This window comes from Poecilia latipinna, unplaced genomic scaffold, assembly GCF_001443285.1.
Source record: "Poecilia latipinna isolate Pla-1442-1.1 unplaced genomic scaffold, P_latipinna-1.0 Scaffold388, whole genome shotgun sequence".
NCBI lineage: Eukaryota > Metazoa > Chordata > Actinopteri > Cyprinodontiformes > Poeciliidae > Poecilia > Poecilia latipinna.
In genome coordinates this window covers 201,928-222,244 of record NW_015113004.1, presented here as the reverse complement: position 1 = coordinate 222,244, position 20,317 = coordinate 201,928, and the positions used below count along the sequence as shown (strand labels likewise).

General features: G+C 39.5%; 1 protein-coding gene across 2 annotated transcripts in view; it reads left to right on the top strand.

Annotated features, from left to right (window-relative positions):
- diaph1 (diaphanous related formin 1) overlaps positions 1-20,317 on the top strand; it is a 100,271-nt gene that overhangs the window by 70,726 nt on the left and 9,228 nt on the right. For both annotated transcript variants that reach the window (XM_015037028.1, XM_015037027.1), the window contains 9 exons: positions 9,889-9,984; positions 10,088-10,182; positions 10,520-10,621; positions 11,177-11,416; positions 12,638-12,767; positions 13,087-13,211; positions 13,338-13,502; positions 13,855-13,987; positions 17,886-17,975. In XM_015037028.1, coding sequence (XP_014892514.1) covers positions 9,889-9,984; positions 10,088-10,182; positions 10,520-10,621; positions 11,177-11,416; positions 12,638-12,767; positions 13,087-13,211; positions 13,338-13,502; positions 13,855-13,987; positions 17,886-17,975 — 1,176 coding nt within the window. The remainder of the gene's footprint in view (positions 1-9,888; positions 9,985-10,087; positions 10,183-10,519; positions 10,622-11,176; positions 11,417-12,637; positions 12,768-13,086; positions 13,212-13,337; positions 13,503-13,854; positions 13,988-17,885; positions 17,976-20,317) is intronic.

Sequence of the window (20,317 nt, the reverse complement as noted above, 5' to 3'; positions counted from 1 at the left end):
CATGCTTTGAATAAATGAAATAAATCACATGTCCTCCAGTAGGTTTAACCTTAAAGATAATCCTGACATAATTTTTCTGAGACCTTAGATCTGCTGTGAGCCCTAAAACAATGGCTTGTGTTTTTTTTTTCTTTTTTTTTCCCCCTGAACATTACGTTACACTTCCCTTCGATATTTTCTCATTTATAGAAAACTTTAAAAAATCTCTGCATATTTGCACACTGCCTCTAGGAATGCATTAGGTGAGCACAGCAAGCCAGCCTGAACTCAGTCAAGCAAACACTTGTGCTCATAAGCACATTCTCTGAGCCATATTGTGTGTTGTTCCTTGATTGTTTTCATTCGGCCAACATCACATAGCTGTCTGATTGGCAACATGTCCCCTGATGGCTCACTAAGCACATGGAGGGATTAGGTGTGTGTTTTTGTGAATCCTTTGTGATTGTTTGTGTTTTTGTCTGTCTTTTCTTTTTTTTTTCCATCTTGCCCCAACAGCAGCCAATTCCTGGGAGAGGGCAGCAGACAGATGTTCGAGGACAGAATTCACATATCCATCTCCCAGTTTAAATATCATTTTCTCCTGTGTAGTTTATTTTTGTGAGCTGTTACTTCTTTTCCAAAGAAGTTAAATCTAATTTCACAAACTTGGAGTGGTACAGCATCCCAGTAGATTATGAAGTAAACTTTTTCTGAAGTTCTCGAGTAGAGGTGCAGGTTGCCAGCTTGTGGCTCTCATTGCTTCCGGCTTCTTAGTTTCATCTTTTGGTATTACTGAATTTTAAAACTACCTGGAGCCTTAAAACTATATGGCAAAAACAAAGGGAGGTTATTGCTGAGGCAGGGCAATGAAGTTAAAACTGAATTATTTTGAGGAATTTATTTCAATGACTGTAAAAGTGATAATAATTTTGGTCTTGACAGTGACTTTGGAGATGTAGCCTATCTGATGGATATTTAATGAGTCATTTTATTACCTCTGGAAAATGTAAATTTCAACGTATTTTCACTCAATCAGGAAGTTTATTTTTGATAAACAAGATTGGGATTTTCAAAGCATAATAAATAATGTTGTGTATCTTCAGGTGTATAACACATTGTTGCTGAAACTGGCACACACATTTAAAAATGAAAACCAAGTCTAGAAACTACATGGACTTCAGCTGCATTTTATGGCTGCAAATAGATTAATCCAGGGATAAAAAAATAAATAAATAAATAAATAAATTATATCTATGGTGTGTATGGTAGTAACTGTGAAGTACTACGTGAACTGTGAAGTGAGTACGTCTGAAACCACCAAGACTCTTAATAACATTGGTCTTTAAGCCAAACTGAGTAGCAGAGCCTTGGGGCCTTGTCAAGGAGGTGACCAATAACTTGACAGTCTCTCTAAAAGCACCTAAGAAGTCCTCTGCCAGAAGGTCTGCCATCTTGGCAGCACTTCAACATTTAGGCTTTTAGTGGCATGATAGAAACCACTTGTGTGGGGGAGAAAAGGCTTATATGATGCTTGAAGTTTGCCGAGTGACATTTAAAAAGATTCTGAGAGCATGAAGGAAAAGCTGTTCTGGTCTGAAGAGACAAATCTTTAACTGTTTCAAGGACAGTATCTGGCAAACCCTAGGCGCTGCTCGTCGGCTGGCTAATATCTCTGCGCTAAAGAGTCATTTTGGTACCGTCATGCTATGAGGGGCTTGTCAAAGGATGGAGTGAGCATTCAGATGCACACGTTCTCCAAGGAAAACCTGCATCAGAGTGTGCAAAATGAAACTGGGATGACCTTTTGCAATCACCAGATGGCCAAGACAGAACTGGAGTGGGTTCAGGACTTGACTGTCCTTGAGTGGGCTGCCAAAAGCCCAAACATGAATCCCCTGGAGAACATCTGTGGAGAGACGTGAGGATTGCACTTCCCAACCAGTCAGAAGGAGCTAAAAGAAGTCTGCCAAAGATAATTTCATGAAGTGGCCAAATCCAAATTTAAACGACTTGTAGGGACTAAAATTCATTGTAAGTTAGTTGGAGTGCATTTTAAAATTGCTCTTTGTTTAAATCTGAACAATGTTTGATTGTTAACCGTAAATTAATGCACTTTAACGAAACCGCCGTAGCATTACTGAAAGTCGAATCTTGGTCATAATTAAAAAGAAATCCATTTAAATATCAGTGTAAAAACGCATTTGAAAGGTCTAAAAAATGATGTCAGCTGCATGCGTATAGAGTCATTTCTCTCTGTTAATCAAAGCAATTGTTGCAGTCCTCCTTAAACTAGGCTCTAATTTCTTTTTCTTTATTGGTATTAAATTGACTGAATAACCTAATCTTTATTCTCTTCCTTTTTGTCCGCATCTCCTTCAGCTCTGCCTCTTCTGCAATTTCTCGACATGGATACTTATCATTAATTCACATCTTTTTTGTCTTTTTCCTTTTTTCCACTCCTCTCATTTCCTTTGCCTCATTATATTAATGTTCCCAGAGAACAAAAAAAAAAAAAAAAAAAACTTAACGGCAAGCAGCAGAAACGACTCAATATTTTTGCCTCCAGACAGACACTCAAGTCTCTGTACGTGCAAGTCCTGCGGGTGATGACTGACATTAAAAATGGCAAATTTCCCCACTTCCTCCCCCCAACCCCCTTTTCCTCTGTGCGTCTTGCTCAAGGGATAATCAGACCTGGCAAAACTGGCCCTTGTCCTCCTCCTTGTCACAATTGTGTGTCGGTGGACAAATTTGTGCTTATGCACGGCGTCTTTTTCACCATGCGGTCAAGTCACAATTGCTAATCAGGCCTCTCAGCTTTGCCTGGAGGGACCAAGAGAAAAGGAAGAGGGAGGAAGGGTGGGCAAATGATTGAGTGCTTTCCTTTGTCCTCATCACTGAAGCAGAGATAAATACGAGAAAGGATGGATGGTTGCAGACGACAGGATGGAAACTGAGGGATTAACAGGATGATTGTGCACCAGCGCTCTGACACGCTTTTAACTGTCCTCTATGGCATGACACCGTGTAGACCTCCATTTTTCTCTGTCCTCCTTTCATCTATATTGCTTTCCATAAGTCAGCGCTGCTTGTATTCATCGAGCTCTCTATCATGTATTCATCCTTCTCCCTCTCTTTTTTTTTTCTTGCTTCTTCTAGTTCCCACTCACTTTGCTATCTTTCCATAAGGTAATAATGAATATTTGAGAGCTGACAGGAGTGCTGTACCTAATCCCCTTTGCCCAGGGCAAATGTGCCTCTTGGGGTGCACTAGTGTTGGAGTTCATCTAACTTTTTAATTGAGATGGAAATCCAATTTTTAAGTTTTCATTTCTACTTCTCTGCTCATGTAAATGAGACTGCATGGATGGTTGTGCATGTATCATACCAGCTGTCGTTATGGATAGTACATGTTGCCAGTGAGGATATGCTACAAGGTAACTGGCCTGGGCATTGAGCAGCATTTAGCTGCGCTTCCTAAGCCTGACCTCAATGGATTGGAGGATCTAAGAGCCTCCTACACAGAAACAATGATGCTCTGTCCTTCCTTTGCAACCATTATTCTTAAGTCATTCTGACCTCCTTACATAACTCTCTGTAAGAAGTCTCATTGGTCAGTGAAATGCACACAACGTGTACAGTGCCTGTAAATGTCATTCCATAGCAAGAAACAAGGATCAGACCTGATTGATACCCAGGTTACCAGAGAGCCTGGTTTATAGCGTAATTCACTCTGTTCTCCATAGAGGGAGCACTGTGCTGTGAAGGCCAGAGAAGCATCAAGGGCATTCACACTTTGAATAACAAACACCATAGCACCACAGAAGGACACAGTGAGTGAGTCACTCACTCACTCACAGCTGGTTTGGGCTTCTGAACAATGAGTCTTTGTGTTTTTGTTGTTGTTTCTGTGGACTGCATAAAAAGGCTCTGGTGTTGCAGGTGGCTTCAAGGTCACTTCCTCATCATATTTGTCCTTTAAACTTCTTTCCCCTTTTATTTGCTTTCTCGTGGTCTCAGTTTTCACACCTTTATTTGCACTCGCTCCTTGTGATTTGATTTTCTTCTACACTCTGTAGCTCTCCCACACTCCCTCCCTTTCTCCTCCTTGTAATTAGCTAGTGTAATTGCTGTAGTAAATCTTTTCTGATGTCCCAAGGAGACTGGCTGATATAGGACTGATTTAATAAGCACACCATAGCGATTCACCTCTCCCTCTGTGTTGTGTGTGTGTGTGTGTGTGTGTGTAAGTGCACACATACACCGGGGGGTGGGGGGGGCTCTGTATCTTCTGTTATTTGCTTTGGGGATTTATTGGCTGTTTGTGTGGTTTCAGCAACTTGAAATTCAAGTTCAAGGTAGTGCTGTGTCGATGTGTCAACCATAGTGTGCCTTATCAGTTATGCAGGTGGCATACTCGGGTGTGCAAGTTTGTGTGTCTCATCAGTGATGCTGCTACGTGCCATGTGTGCGTCATCACCGAAGACCTTCATGGCCAAAAGAGCACAGAGAGGTCATATTGGTCCTGGGAGAACAACACTAACAGCCTCACATCCATACAAACACAAACCAACCGACCGAATCGTGGGCCTTCCGACAGCCTCCAGAATCACCATTGCACAAGCACTGTTTGAACTTTTTTTTCCCTTTTTTTTTTTTTTTTTTTTAATGGTAAATGGTATATGTGTAGGGGTTTGTCTGCTTTTTGTTGTAGAGATGCAGTTTAGCTGTATGACCACTAGAGGGCACTGTGACTCCACACATGAAATGTGGGTTCATTGTAAAAGCCCACACTTTCTTCCTCCTTGTTATATAATTTCTATTAAAAAAATGACTAAAAATAACTTGAAACATTTTTTTTTCCAGTTGGCATTGATAACGAAAAGTCCAAATATAATGAAGGCAAAATGAAGTTCTTTAGGATCTTTTTTTGCAGATTTGTACTTCTTTGTATACATTTTTTATATATATTTTTTCATTATTATTATTTTTATTTATTTTTTTTTACCAATTTTCATTTATTTTAAACAACAAAACTTACTTAAATTTATAATCATTGTTACAGTTTACTAGTAGTACTATCATTGGCCATGTATAATTATTAACGTTTATCAGTTTACATCTCTATAATTTTAATTTTCTATAAACAACAACAAAACCTATTTAAATCATTCTCAGTTCTATGTAAAAAAAATATTTATTATCTTCTAACTAGTAAAACACTGCAAAGGATTGGGGGTAAAATTGTTTTGGTAATTTTATTTATTTTTTCTTTTTTTGCAGTAAAAGTTTTTGTTTCATCGAGCAGGTGGGGTTGATCAATTAGAAGGACACTTATTTTTTTCAGGAAACATTTTTTTTTTTTTTTTTTAGTTTGTTTTATAATAAATAAAAACATTTGTTCAAATTTCACCTGCAGTTGCACTTTTCATGCACCAGGGGAGCGCAAGGGAGCAAGGTCCTAGCCCCTCCCATATGACGTCCCCCCGCATCCTGGCCCTCCCACATCCTGCCCAGTCCCCCTCCCCACTGCCCCACCCTGCCATCTGGTGCTTTTCACACAATGGCGTGCCCGTGGACACATGCACGCACGCACACACTGTCGGGAATCTTTTCTCCTCATTTCCTTTCACAGTGGAAAAACAGGATGAAGGGGCTCTTTCAGCCTTCAGGTTACCCTGGAAACTCCTTTATTCTTCTCCTGTCAAACTCTTACGTCGCAACACCAACACTTCTATATAGAGTGACAGAATGGAAGTTTAAAGTTTAAAGGGACCAGAGCAACAGCTGTCTCTCTGTCTGCCATGTTGACACAAAGAGCAGCTTTTCCCCTTATTTTTTTAATGTTTCTTCTTTGTCTTTCTTCTCAGTTTTAATAGTTTTACACTTCTAAACCAAAACTATGTGAAGTTCTTTATAAGTTTCCATGAAATACCAAAGATTTGGCACAGGATCTGTGTATGTATGTGTGTTTTTCTTTCTCTGGAACACATTCAGAAGCTTTTTTTTTTTTTTCCCCCCAAAGAACTTTTCAGCTCAGGAATATTGATGTTTAAACTCAACTCCCTCTTCTCAGTTTCTGTTTAGACAGCTTCCAGACCTGGAATTCAGAATGGAAAAAGTTAGTTTGGTATTATATAAAGTTAATGTGAGTGTTTTCTTCCATCGTGCCACAAGGGGGCCCATGGAAAACTCTTGATGCTACAAATATACAATGAAACACATCATCTGTAAGCTTTTAGTGGGTTAAAAATAAACCACTGGGCTTTACAAACAGGGAGTGGTGATGAGAGGATGAATAGGCTACATGAAAAGGCTGAAAAAGCCATAGTGAGGAGCAAAGGTTTTGCTTTATGAAAGAGGGATGAAACTTCTTTTGAGTGCATGCTTTAGGTTCAGCTTGGCCAGATATGAAAGAGTTTTACGTTCTTTTTAATTTCTTTGTTCGTCTCTCTTTCTACCCCTCCTTTTCTTTCTACATTTCTTTTTCTTTTATGTTTCAACTAAGCCTGGCTACACATCACTCTCTCCACTCCACATTTTTGTCCTTTTAAGGAGTGAGGGAATGAGAATGGACAGCTAGCTGAAATGGGGTGAAGGACACACTCTGAGCTCACTAACTGATAAACAGACTCCTCTTTGTGCAGGCGGACACACAAACACTGACGCACAGTTTGTTACGTATTGACAAAATTCCCATCATGACTTGATTCTGCTGAAACCCCCCCCTCCTTTTCATGTCTTCTTCAACTTTCTGCATTTTTTTGGTCTCTCCACATAATTAAAAGCAGATGTCAGCAATGGAAGAATTTCTACCATGACACACACATGCACACTCACACACACACGCACGCACGCACGCACGCAGACGCACACACAGACACACGATGCCAAGCAGCTGTCGAGGGGAGAAGAAGGTGGGGGTGTTCCAGGAAAGGAGGATTGTGTGTCCGCCTGTGTTGAAGCAAAATTGGTTTGTTTTTACAATAAAACCTGTTTTTTCGTTGACTATAAACAAAACAGACTATAAAAACATTTCTGTCATGTGTTTTCAACTCTCCACAGTTGTTTTGTGCTGGAAATGTTTGTGTGCGCGCGCGTCTGGTCAGACATGTGTTCTGCCTCCATCATCTTTCTTTCCTCCCCCACTATGACTAAGTGTAACAGGATGCAGTGCTCTGTAGTCGCCGCCAGAGGTGCCATCGGCTCATAAATGAAAAGCCCTTGTACATGTAGACACCACGGAGCAGCCATTTTACAGTCTGCACACCAGACCCCATTTTATGAATCAACTATGATGTCAACACAGCTCAGGCTGATTCTATTGGCTAAAGCGCAGCCCGAGCTTTAGCTCTGTACATCCACACATATGCTTCAGTTCTGTCTCTCTCTGAGACACACACACTGACCCACTGACATGATGCTTCCTCTGGGTCACCAGTCCTGCTCGGAGGGATTTTGTACTATCCTAAGTCTGTGGTGTATAGTTAGGCCTCTCACAATAATACATTTTGCTGGATAATAAATTGTCCCAGAAGTTATTGCGACGGAGTATAATATTGCTGTTTGGAGAGTATTTTAAAGTAATATAATGTAACAGCACATTCTCAAAGATTAATAAACATTAAATTCTGATGAACATTTAACACTGGACCTGAAGAGACATTTTTTAAATATTCAAAATAAATAAAACAGAAAAAAATGAAGTCTTTTTAAACAAAATTGTCTTTCAAAAATAATGCTAATTTACATCAATTAATCAAATTGAAAACTTTTTGTCATCCAATTTTGGTAGAAAGAGGGAGAAAATGGACAAGTCATGGAATTGGAAATTGTTGAGCCTGTTTTAATACATCATGCGACTTATTGCTTGTTGCAAAAGGCCTAGCTATAGTTTTTACTTTTCTGACAGATTTGCTGAAACATGGTTACTGTTGAATTATGTAAATTTCCCTACTTCTGTTTGTAGAAATGCTTTGTCTCCAATTTTGTGTCTTGTAGAAGTGAAAATTGGTTTAGAGACATAGATTTTTTTTTAAATCTCATCTCTCCTCTTCCTGTAATATGTTCAGCTGTGGCTTGTTGTGGCTATGTGTTTGTGCAAAGATGTTATTTCCTCAATGATGTGTGGATTTTCCTATCCTGTGTCTATATTGGCTACCTTCCTGTCTTAGTTTCCTGCAGGGATTGAGAAGTATTGGATACACAATAGTGCTTTATATGGTAATCATGCACACAGGTGGCTGTTTTCATAATCCCAAATATACTAAAACAATGAAAATTGTTTGTTGAAAGGTTCTTGTTATCTCTGAGATTAATTTTATAAAGTGGAAGCTACTGCTGAGGCAAAAGATCTTAAACCCAGTGACACACTCTTCTCTCTGTGTGTGTGTGTGTGTGTCTAAATGAGGACATGGTGTCCTCATTAGGACCATTGGCAGTTCACAGACGGTTGAACTGACTGCTGTCTCTCATTCTGACAGAGGACTCTTTGACCGGACTTGTGGATGGATCAGTGGATGAATAGAGTTGTTATCCTGTGGCAATTATGTGACTGTGTAGTGACTGCTGACACTTCCACTGTTTGAATCAGGCCTCTTCAATAAACTGTGCACCATGATAATGAAGAAATTAATGCATATAGGCTGCACAAAAAGCAGGTTTGGTGTTATGTTGCTAATAACACAAGTGAAAATAGATTTTTTTTTGTACAAGTTGCAATACTTTGCTTTAGTAGTACTTTACATTATGGTGTAGAAGCACCATAAAGGATAGCTATAGGGTCATCCTGACCAGCAGTGCTCTAGAAGTTCTCACTTAACAAGAACTAGTTCTAAGGTCAGTTTAAAGAGCTTAAAACAGAGAAAGTACATGACAACATTTAACCACCTAAACATTCTGGCCTGAATTCAGTCCCAACATGAGATGGTTTAAAATCATGTCATCGATATTCAATTTGAATCTAAATTGTGTCCTCATCTAGCATTTACATTCTGGCCTTCACGCTTAAAATGTTGTGTGTGGTGGCAGAATTCCCCATAAAGCCGCTCTCATCTACTCACTTAGCGATAAACCAAAACTTAGATGCGAGATCAGCCATTTTTTATCATCACAGAAATCATCATTGGTGCAGAAAAGCATGGGCGGCTTAATAGTTTTTACTTTGAGTCCTTAAACTTTTGAGGCGTGGTCAGTTCTGTGATCATAAATTAATAAGCAGTGATTGATTAGATATTTCCTGACAGGAACAGCAGGACAGCTGTTCCTGCTGTTCACAGAACTTAGTCACAGAACTCTAAGGTCAGCAGAGTTCTGTGACATCCAGAACTCTGCTGACCTTAGACCCAATGTGCCTGGAAACAGCAAGCTGTTATGTGACCAAAGCCCACGTGACTGTTCATCTTTCACTCCTAATTCTCATCCAGTTCATATCCACCCCCACACTGACACATCCTTACAGTCACAACTCTGACCTTGTCAGAACCAGTTAATCTAAAGTGTCTCTTCTCGGTGTTTGTGTGTGTGTGTGTGTGTGCAGATGCATAAGTTTAATGCAATCTCTGAATGCCCCACAGTAAGCAGATGTCTGGCCACGTTTAAAAAGCCCAAGCTCAACGGAGACGTTACCCACATTTTTAAGCCATTTCATGTTAGTTTGGTATTACCCGGGGCAGCTCAAACAAAAATCCAACACCTCAGTGACATCATACAGTTGGACGAGAGTGAAAACGGCAAAGGCCGTACCAACGCTGTCACTTTTAATATGCATCACACAGGCATTGTGATGCATATTAATCTAGCGGTTTTTATCCTTTAGCAATACTTATTGTACACCTATTGAGGCCCCACAGTCGCCTTATATGAACAAGAAAGTTTGAATGTCCTCTTCTTTTCTTTTCTCTTCTCCAGTTAAAAAAGACCAGGATGGTGGACAGGAAAAACAGACACAGAAGAAGAAGGTGAAGGAGCTAAAGGTTCTTGATTCGAAGTCCTCACAGAATCTCTGTAAGTCACTTATACAGAAAAAAAAAAAAAACAATAATGTAGAAGTATTTTCTTTTGTTTTTGTTCATGAGGCAATGTTTTTCATTGTGTCTTATTCACGTAGCGATTTTCCTGGGGTCATTCCGTCTTCCTTACGAGGAGATCAAGAATGCAATCTTACAAGTCAATGAGAAGATTCTCACAGAGTCCATGGTTCAGGTACCAAGATCAGTCTACCAAAGAGGTCAAAGGTTATGTTTAGGTTTCCACTTTTTATGCAACTTTCCCTCTTAGTCAAAACAAAGAGGGGGAAGCTACATCTCTCTGTAGGTTTTATTTTATATTTTTAAAAGAAAGTTACCTTGTCTTTTAAAAATTATATACAACAGGATGCAGTTATATAGGAATCTAAACTCTACATGTTTATTCATTTAATTAATTTTCTATTTTCTCCATGTCTCAGTCTATTTTATAAATAGTCAGACATGCATTAGTAAAGTAGTAGCTTCAGGCATACATGAATTTAATCTTCCGTTTTGGTCTCTGTATCACATAGAACCTGATAAAACAGCTTCCGGGTCCTGAGCAGCTAAGTGTTCTTGGAGAGATGAAGGATGAGTACGACGATCTGGCTGAGTCTGAACAGTTTGGAGTAGTGGTAAGAAATTGTCATCACGCACAAATGCAAATAAATATGAAACACAAGATATGTGCATATTCCCACATATTAAGGTATATTTGGTGTTTGAACTCTTAAAATAAGCAGATATAAACGTTTTCAGAGGGAGTCTCATGTATTTCTGGGTTTTAGCTATTCAGAGCGGCTGTGATCCCTAACCGTGAATACTGGGGTCTACTGAATTATACAAAGCTGTTTTGTTTTTGTGAACAGCCTAAATGGCAACTGGTTTAAGTATCCAAATGTTCTGGACCTACTAGTTTAATTCACATGTATATATATGCGATGACTGAGCCCAAACATGCCAGGAACATTGGTTTGACATCAACCGAGATTTAAAATGTTGAGACTGAGCACTGCCAGTGTACGGGGACACAAAATATTCTCATGCCCCCAAAGAAAGCTTGTATTGTTCAGCTGTCTTAGATCGACTGTTACTAATTCACATCTGTGTTAACACACACACTCATTCACATACTGGCAACCACTGCACCAAGAAGGGCCCTCTAATCCTCCATACTCTGGTTTCTCCAGATGTCCAATGTGAAGCGACTGATGCCACGGCTTCAGGCCATCCAGTTCAAGCTGCAGTTTGAGGAGCAGCAGAACAACATCAAGCCAGATGTGGTGGCTGTGACGGCTGCCTGTGAAGAGCTCAGGAATAGCAACACATTTGCCAAGCTGCTGCAGATCATCCTTCTAGTTGGGAACTACATGAATTCCGGCTCTCGAAATGGAGCCGCATTCGGCTTCTCCATATCCTATTTGTGCAAGGTGAAGAATAGATATGTTATTAAGGAGGGAAATGGATACTTATCCTCAAGAGGACTTTAATGTGGAAATACTGAACAATGACCTGAATAATGGACTGTTATGCATTGTGCTTTCTTTGCAAAACTGTTAATACCCCTTTTGTCATGTTATGTTACACCCACTAGCATTTTCTTTTTGATGTCATAAACCAACACAAATTATTTTTTTTATCAACAAAAGAACTGAAAAGTGTGGAATCAATTTATATATCAGTGCTTTGCAGAACCCACTTTTTCTGCAATTAAAGCCATGAATAGCTTTGGCTTTCTCTGCCCCATTTCCACATGAAATGACCTACTGAGAATTCAAACTGAGAAGCATCTCCCCCCTAAAACATATCCCATGCTTCCTTACCCGATGTACTTCACATCTCTTTTTGCACTTCCCAATACACCTTTTTTTTCTTCCTGCACCATCATCCTGCTACCTCTAACCAAGCCTAACTAGTTTTCTTCTATGTAGCTTATTGTTAGCTTTAATTTTAGATGAATTGTTATATGTTCATTTGTAAGTTGCTTTAGATAACAGACGTCTCCCAAATATATAAACATAATTTTCAATTTCTTGCCACAAATTCTCATTTGGATTTAGGTCTGGGCTTGGACTCGGCCACTCTAACTGATGCATTTGCATCTAGAACAAAAGTTAAGAAAATAGAAATAACCTTTATTGTCCCTAAGTGGGGAAATTCACGTCTAACTGCAACTGAATTTGACATGTCATCTGTTTTTTTGTTTTGTTTTGTTTTTTTTTTGACTCATTTATTTTTCTGCAAAGTCCATCCAAAGAAACATGTTGCCGATGAGGATCATCTAGATCCTAATCAGCTCTGGATTTAGCTCTATATTTGATAATGAAGGGAGCAGAATACACATGCATGCCACACTTCTCAGATCATCACATAAGATGCAATGCACTAAAATTCTGGAGATATGAATAATAGTCATGTCTCTAACACTAATTTGGCATTAATTTCATCAGCCAAATAATTTTATACAATTCATTGATAGTGATAGTAAATATTCAAAATTGTAATAGTGTGTTAAGTAATTTATCTGGTTTCAGTGTCTACATCCTGTTGTCTTTGACGCTCATAGTCAGACTTAGGAAAGCAGAAAACATTTGATGTTGGATTGATTTTCCCATGTGATCTTTTTAAAAATCTTTTCTGTTTTCCATTAGCTGCGCGACACCAAGTCAGCTGATCTGAAGCAGACACTGCTCCACTTTCTTGCCGATGTTTGCAATGAGCAGCATCCTGATGTCATGAAATTTCCTGAAGAGCTTATTCATGTGGAAAAGGCCAGCAGAGGTAAATGGGACACTCAGCCTTTAATCTAATCCAGTTTAAGCAATTACCTATCCACTTCACCTGGTTTTACCTTCAAGACGTGTATTTAAGATGGATGAGGCTGCATTTTTTTTTTACTGTAATCTTTATGTAATAAATATTTTGAGATTTTAAATGCCATATAACTTATAAATGATGATTCAGCTGTACATCCATAGTCAGAAATGTGTGAGAATGATTTCAGTACTTAAAGCTTGTTATTATTAGCATATATTGAATATTTCTAATGCAATTTGATGTGGTCATATTACAGTCTTGACATATTTCTTTTGTCATGCAGTTTCTGCAGAGACAATTCAGAAGAATTTGGAGCAAATGGGGCGTCAGATCAAAAGCCTACAGAAAGATCTGGAAACTTTCCCTCCTGCACAAAATGAAAATGACCATTTTGTGGACAAGATGTCTATATCCTTTGTCTATCTGATATAACACCAGTATTCTTATAAGAAAAAAACACAACTAATTTTGTATTATTTCAACGACCAGCTGACTATGATGTGAGTTTTATGTACCTTAACTGTATGTTTTCACAGTTTTGTAACCTACGCTCAAGAACAGTATGAGAAACTGGATGGGATGCATAAAAATATGGAGAAGCAGTACACTGAACTTGGAGACTACTTTGTCTTTGATCCAAGAAAGATGTCAGTGGAGGAGTTCTTTGGAGACCTCCACAACTTCATAACCATGTTCCAGGTGTGTGCTTGGGGGAAAAAAAATGGTTGTTTTAGTTTAAATACTGAAATCTTTACAGATGGTGTGTAGAAATGGAGTTTGAAATATGTTATAGATGACAGGCAATTAAAACCAGACTTCAATCATGTCAGTTTATTCTGTGTTTTAACAGTAAATTTGTCTCGGGAACCTTTTACTTGTTTTACCTGCAACAGGTTGTAACCATCAGTCTCTGCTTTTGAAGTTTTATTTACATTTCACACTCTCTCCAGATGCATCTTTTACTGATGATTCACAAACTTGAAATACTTCTTTCTACAGTTGCACTGTCTTAGTTATATTTGCTGTGTTTTTGTTTTCTTCCTCCTTACAGCAAGCGGTGAAAGAGAACCAGAAGAGGAAGGAAGCTGAAGAGAAGATCAGGAAGGCCAAGCTGGCTAGAGAAAAAGCAGAGAAGGAGAAAGAGGAGAAACTGAAAAGAAGCCAGCTTCCCGACATCAACGCAGGTCATGACTGCAGAGCCATTTGTTTTTACCCATTTGTGACTGAAGCAGACTCACACAATCCACATCTCTCAATTTGTATTTCTCTCACATTCCAGTTGGGGGCAGTCAGAGTCCACACTTCTGTGTAAAATGTTTGTGTGCAGATGATGAAGCCTTCCGTATTTATAGACCAGAGTTAATCTGATGTTGATGACTTGTTTTGAAGCAACGAACAATGAAGCTTCAGATAAAGTGAGGACACGGAGGTGGATTCAAGTAACTGCTTGACCCTGTTTCACGCCTCTAAAGTTTTGGGGGATTTTCTTTCATGAAAGAAATGTAGTTTTAAAAAAAGCAACTTAAATCTCTTTATCAGCATATACAGATTTCCAGCCTTTTATTTGATGCTAAAAAATGCTCTTAGCGTATTGCCCCATGTAATACAACCCACCGCTCTCATCCCTGCATGCACAGAGTTGGCACTCAAATCCTGCCTTGCAGACACACATTTATGCACAGAGACTTTTCCCCCTCTTTCAGGCTGTGACCTACTTTTAGTACATTCCTCCTCTTTCTGGCTCCATTTGGGTTTTCCAGAGACTCTGCACTTTCAGGGTCAAACTTTTTACAGCCTCAGTGCATTTCATCTAGTGACTGATTCTGTTTTGCTTTGCTCATGTGCTAAAAAGAACTCTGATGGTTAATATGAGTTGTTTCTTTTTGTGTTTGTAGCTTAACAAAAGTTTTTTTTATGGAGTTTGACCTTCTCCTCCATGTCCCATCTGGCATGTCTTTTTTTTTTTCTTCTTTTTTTTCCTGACTCCTATTTATTTTTCTGCCATTCATTCAAATTGCACTTTTCTGGATATATTGTTTCATCCATGTTGAAAAACTTGAAACATTTGTTGCTGATAGTGATTACATTTCATGGTCATCCTCTGGAGGCTCAAACTATAGTAACTTTTTAGAACTTGAAAGATAAGCACAAAAGTGTGTGAGTGAGGGATCATTTACATACAGGTGGCCTGTAGCCTGGAGTCATTCGACACCCCCTATTTGAATTCAACCATACACAAATCAGTCTGATGTCTGCACACCTGCTCTTTGTTTTGCATTTGTTTATTACCCTCATACTAAAATTGAGTTGAACAAAGTGTCCTTTCAGCAGCTGGCCTTTAACACGCTGATATCTCTCTGCTTTTATTTGTTCCTCCTCTCTGCTCACATACTGTCACTATCTCATGATTTCACTTATGTCTTTTTTTGGTCTCTGTGCGTAAATGCCAAATCCCAAATGCTTGTAAAAACCCTGGAAAAAGGTCAGTGTGTGTTTGCAGTTTGTGGCCTTCTCATTCCTACGTGCCTCAGTATGCACGTGTTTAAACACATGATGATGGTTTCTATGAGCTGCTATGAATGGCTCATTCTTCAGGGAGTCTGTGAAGGCTATAGCACCTCACATACTTACATTTTCTAATCATGTGTTTTGACTATATCTGAAGGTCCTGGAGGGTCAGGATGGTGAACAGGGTCAGGAGTTTGATGGCACACCCAAAGGTTCACATTCTCCATCTGGACTTCAAATGTGACGTTTGCACTCATTAGATCTGACTGCTGCTGTACCGTATATTTACAACTAGATGTCAGTGGTGTCCGCAAAAGGCTGTTGGAGGCTGCGTGTTCTCATAAAGGGTGGGAGGTTTGAACAAATTCAAGTGCTGGTATGGGAACTGCCACTGGGAGTGCTCGCACTCCACACATGGAGTGAGCAGAGCAGCAATGAGGTGTGTGGGGGAGGGGATGGAGGAGAGCAGGGCAGCAGCAGATGGTTTGCTGCGGATTAGGCTGTGTTGTTGTCGCTTTGAAAAGAGGGTAAGATGAAGATGGGAGAAAAGCATGAGATATGAGAGGATGAAATGGGATAAGCCTGGCTTGCCTCACACTGGGATGCTGTGAAAGAGGGATTCTGTTTTAGCACATTAGGAAAATAAAAATCCTGTCTCAGTCTCTCAGCTGTCGTGTTTTTCTCAATATGTCATATTCTTTGTTTACAGTCTACTTCATTTAGTAAATTATGTCATTAATATTCTCATTAGCAACTGTGTGAACATCCACTAGAGGTGCTGTTGCTTCACAAAAGACCCTGTGCAATGTGTATGAGGATACGTGTGGGTGGAGAGGAGGGAAAAGTGGGTGGGTGTATTTGCTGCACAGGAACATGCCTGTGTGTGTGTGGGTTTCAGCAGATCCGATCCAGATAGGCAGCTTTAAAAACTCACACTCTAATGCTATTGCACCAATTAATCCGTCTTACCATCTTAGTTGCTCTAAGTGCCGCTTCTCCGTTTCATGCACTGTTGTTCATGTACGAGAAGCCACCTTGTTTTTGATGCTTTAGCTTTGGCCACATTGACTTAAGAAGCATTTTTTTTCCCCAACACCTAATCACAAAACAAATTCCTTTAAACATATATAATTATCTACATTAATCCTGACTAACTTGCCATGATCTCTACAACAATGTGGCTGAATCCTGGAAAGTTTTCACACTTTAGAACTTTATTATTAACAAGTTGAACTTTGTTCAAGTGTTTAGTTTTTTCTTTATTTTGTCAGTTTAAAGGATCCAATACTGCATGCTGTCAGCTGTAACTGGAAAAACAAAGTGCAAGAGAGCATGGGCTCGCTACATCTTTTTTAGTTTTCTTTGGGTGTTTCCTGAGACCAAGAAAAGCATATCTAGTAAACAGACAGTTTACTGTTTGACCTCAGAAGTGCCTCCGGTTTATTTTCACAAGTAGGTTTGTGTGTTTCTGTGCCTCCACGACTGCTTTAAGCAAACCATGTGATTAGCGTAAGTGGAAATATGCCAGATGTGTTCACCCTGAAGAGGAAAACTGCAGTCTGTTTTCTTTTTCTGCTCCTTTGGTGCAGTTCCAGCTCTTGGACATTGAGGGGTGTATGTGAACCATGCAAGACTCAGAGAGTGAGCCTCGCAGAGAGACTTTCTCAGACATGACAGGCGACACCACAGACCATCTGGTGCATGGCTTACTGCAGGATTAAACGCTGTGTGTTTGTGTGAGCTTGGCATGTGCTCTGTGTTTGGGGGTTGGGAAGGTGACTGCATAAACCTTTAACCCTCAGCCCTACTGCCCCTTTTCCAGAACCCTTCGTCCCTTTTCAGAGTCGGAGAGACATAATTAAAAGCATCTGTCTGTGTGCTAAACTCTGCCCCCGACTGCTGCCCATGGAGCACACACACACACACACACACACACACACGCATACACACACAGTGGGCACCCCATAACCAGACAAAGGTATGAAGCACCTTTGTCTGGTAATGGTCCTCAGACACAGAGGCTGTGTTGAGGATCAGGATGTAAACAAACACACAGAGCCCACCATCACAGATGACACAGGCAAACATCCACAAACTCCAGATTTATATCCAGTCGGTACAAATTTAAAATGTAGGCCTCAATTACACACGCATTTTGGAGAATTTGTGGCTTTATGGGGTGTGTCTCTTTAGTTGGGGGTTTATATATTTTCAGAAGATGGCTTCCTCAGACTTTGAACCATGTAGCTTTTAGCAGTGACGGCTTAACTGGGTCACTGCCTATCTGGGTTAATGAAAACCACATGTCGGGAACATGTATTCATTTTCTATGTATGCATTTGCAAGTAAGAAAAATGACAACCCAGATAATGTAGCAAAAACAACTTTTGTGATCTGAAAAGAAAATGAGTGATCAGAAACTGGTGTTGATTTATACTAACCCTCTGATTTAGGTAGTTTTTTTCTGAATGAGGAATAGTTAGACATTTCCATGTTCACCCACTTAAGATAACTTACCATTTGTTGATGCATTTCTGACATTGTGTTTATTTTTTTTTATTTTTTTTTTTACAGAGGGTGATGAAACTGGTATCATGGACGGCCTGCTGGAGGCGCTGCAGTCAGGTGCTGCTTTCAGGAGGAAGCGAGGACCTCGACAAGCAGGTACCCACTCTCACAAAACACGGTGGTCTTTCAGCCTCCTGTTCTCTCAGACAGATGTGTTTTAGACCTACTAGGCAGAGGCACATGCCGCATCTGAGACTTATTTGCTTATTTCCCCTCATTTCACTGTGTGTGTTTGTGTCAACGCTCAGCAACAGATTTGTTTATCTTCCCCATCTCTGTTGCATGCCTCAGAGGCGGCATGGGCTGGTTTAATTCTTGGGTTGTAGTAGCAGAGCCAGTGGCATCAGATGCTGGCACAACAACAAAGTAAAGCGAGGGTGCCATGAGTGGGTGTGGGCAGCAAAAAATTCAGTGATAAAGGTGTGGCCATAGAATAGGAAAATAGAGATTTAAAACTGGGGAGAGAACCAAACAAAATGTGAGCGGAAACTAAAAGAACATCAGGGAGTAAGACATAAGCTACACATGTAATAAATGTTAAGTTTTTTTCTTTTAAAAAGTGGTGTTAGTATGCCAGATTGGAAAGTAATTGTTTCCTTATTTGATGAAACTTTACTGTTCTAAAGTTAAGAGGGGTTTTTTTTGTTAATCCTTTGGAGATTGGTAGTCATTTGTAAATTATTTTTCAGTCAAACTTCCTTCCTTACGATAAGTAAAATTAATCCCATCCTATGTTAGTAAAAGGTCTTTGAAAAACCATCCTTTAATTAAAAGTATCCATTCAGTGAAGGGGATTTCAAAAAAAAAAAAAAAAATATTGTTGTCAGCATTACAATTATTGACATCTCAAATATTAATGTACTTGAAGTATTTGTGTGTGTTTGTGTAGAAATATGAGCTAGAGACCAACTTGTCCTAGCCACTGTTTAAAAGTGAGAAGCCAGGAAAACATGCCATTCAACTAAGCCAGATCTATGTTGATTTTGCAGAGTTGAATCGGCGCTCTGCAGAGTCTGTTTGGTCCTTCTCAGGTAATTTAACTCTTTGAGTTATTTCAATAAGAGATTTGGGTCATTTTAACACTTGAAAAAGTTAAAACGACTCAATGTCTTGTTGAAATAACTCCGAAAGAGTTAAATTAATTCTGAAAAGGCCCAAATAGACTCGGCATAGTGCTGATTTACTCTGCCAAATTGGCTGTTTACTCGCAGCAATTATCCAAACATTTGTGCATTTGTGCAGCAATATGGCCTTCTGGTCAAACCACGTCAGTGAAATCAACAATGAACACACTTTGGACAACAACTTAACCTGATTGTTGTTTCAGGCAAGTTATGTGTTACCATACAAGTTAGATAATGTCCGGCGGCCTTTAACGGTAAGCAAAGGAGATGGTGTGTGTGTGTTCATTCACATGCAGTTTAGTGTGTGTTCTCAAATTGTAGAGGAGTGTGTGCAACCCAATCCGTCCCTCAATAGAAGCCAGATGTGAAGCTTTGTTACAGCACAGGGTAGCTCAAAGCCAGAGGGGGTAGACTGCTCTGCTTTTTTTTTTTTTCTTTTGATCTGAATTCTTTTAAACTTCATTCTTACTTATGCTTTCATTTTAATCTGTAAATGTGTTTACATATTGTTGTTGACTTGGCTCTTGCAGTTGTAAAACTCATGCTGTGGGTCCCGAGTTGACCTCAGTTAGGAAATATTTGAGTGCCGAAAGCTCTGCAGTAATAAACAGCGCTGTTGCATTTCTTCCAAATTCACTGAGACAAAAGTGTGGGGTGAACTGGAGGGAGAAGAGAACGGGAAGTAAAAAAAAAAAAAGAAAAAGAAACTGGGGCCCAGTCTGGGGTTCACTCAGTCACCCAAAACCCTGTTTGGTCACTTACACGCCTTTACAGGAAAAACTTGATCATTTATGTGAGAGAAAGAAACGAGTTATCCTCCCTTTATTATAGGAGGATGATCTGGAAAGTTTGCACAGTGTTACGCTGAATGTCTCCTTTTCTGCACCATCCTTTTCTTTTTTTTTTTCTTACTCTTCCCAAGTTGAGAGTTTTCTGACTCTTTTGAAGCTGGGCTGTGGTTTATTTGCAGTCTTTGTGAGAAGTTTATATTATCCTCAGCCATGTTTAAAGGTCATGTTTTTAGTTACCCATGTTGTGTTTGGAAGGCATGAGGCCAGAAAACCGCTTCATCAACATTAGAGGATGGTATTTTGTTTTTGTGTGTGTATGCAAGTTTTACTGGATGAGTTGAGTCAGAGGTCTTTATTTAGCTGAAGGAGGAGATTTATCTTGATTCTCACTCTAACACATATTTGGCGATTTTTCTTTTTTGTTTTCCTTTTTTTTTTTTTTTTTTTTTTTTTTTTTGGGGGTTTTTGTCTCCCCCTCTGGAAAATGGGGGGGGTTTTTTGGTTTTTTAAACCTTCTGAAAAA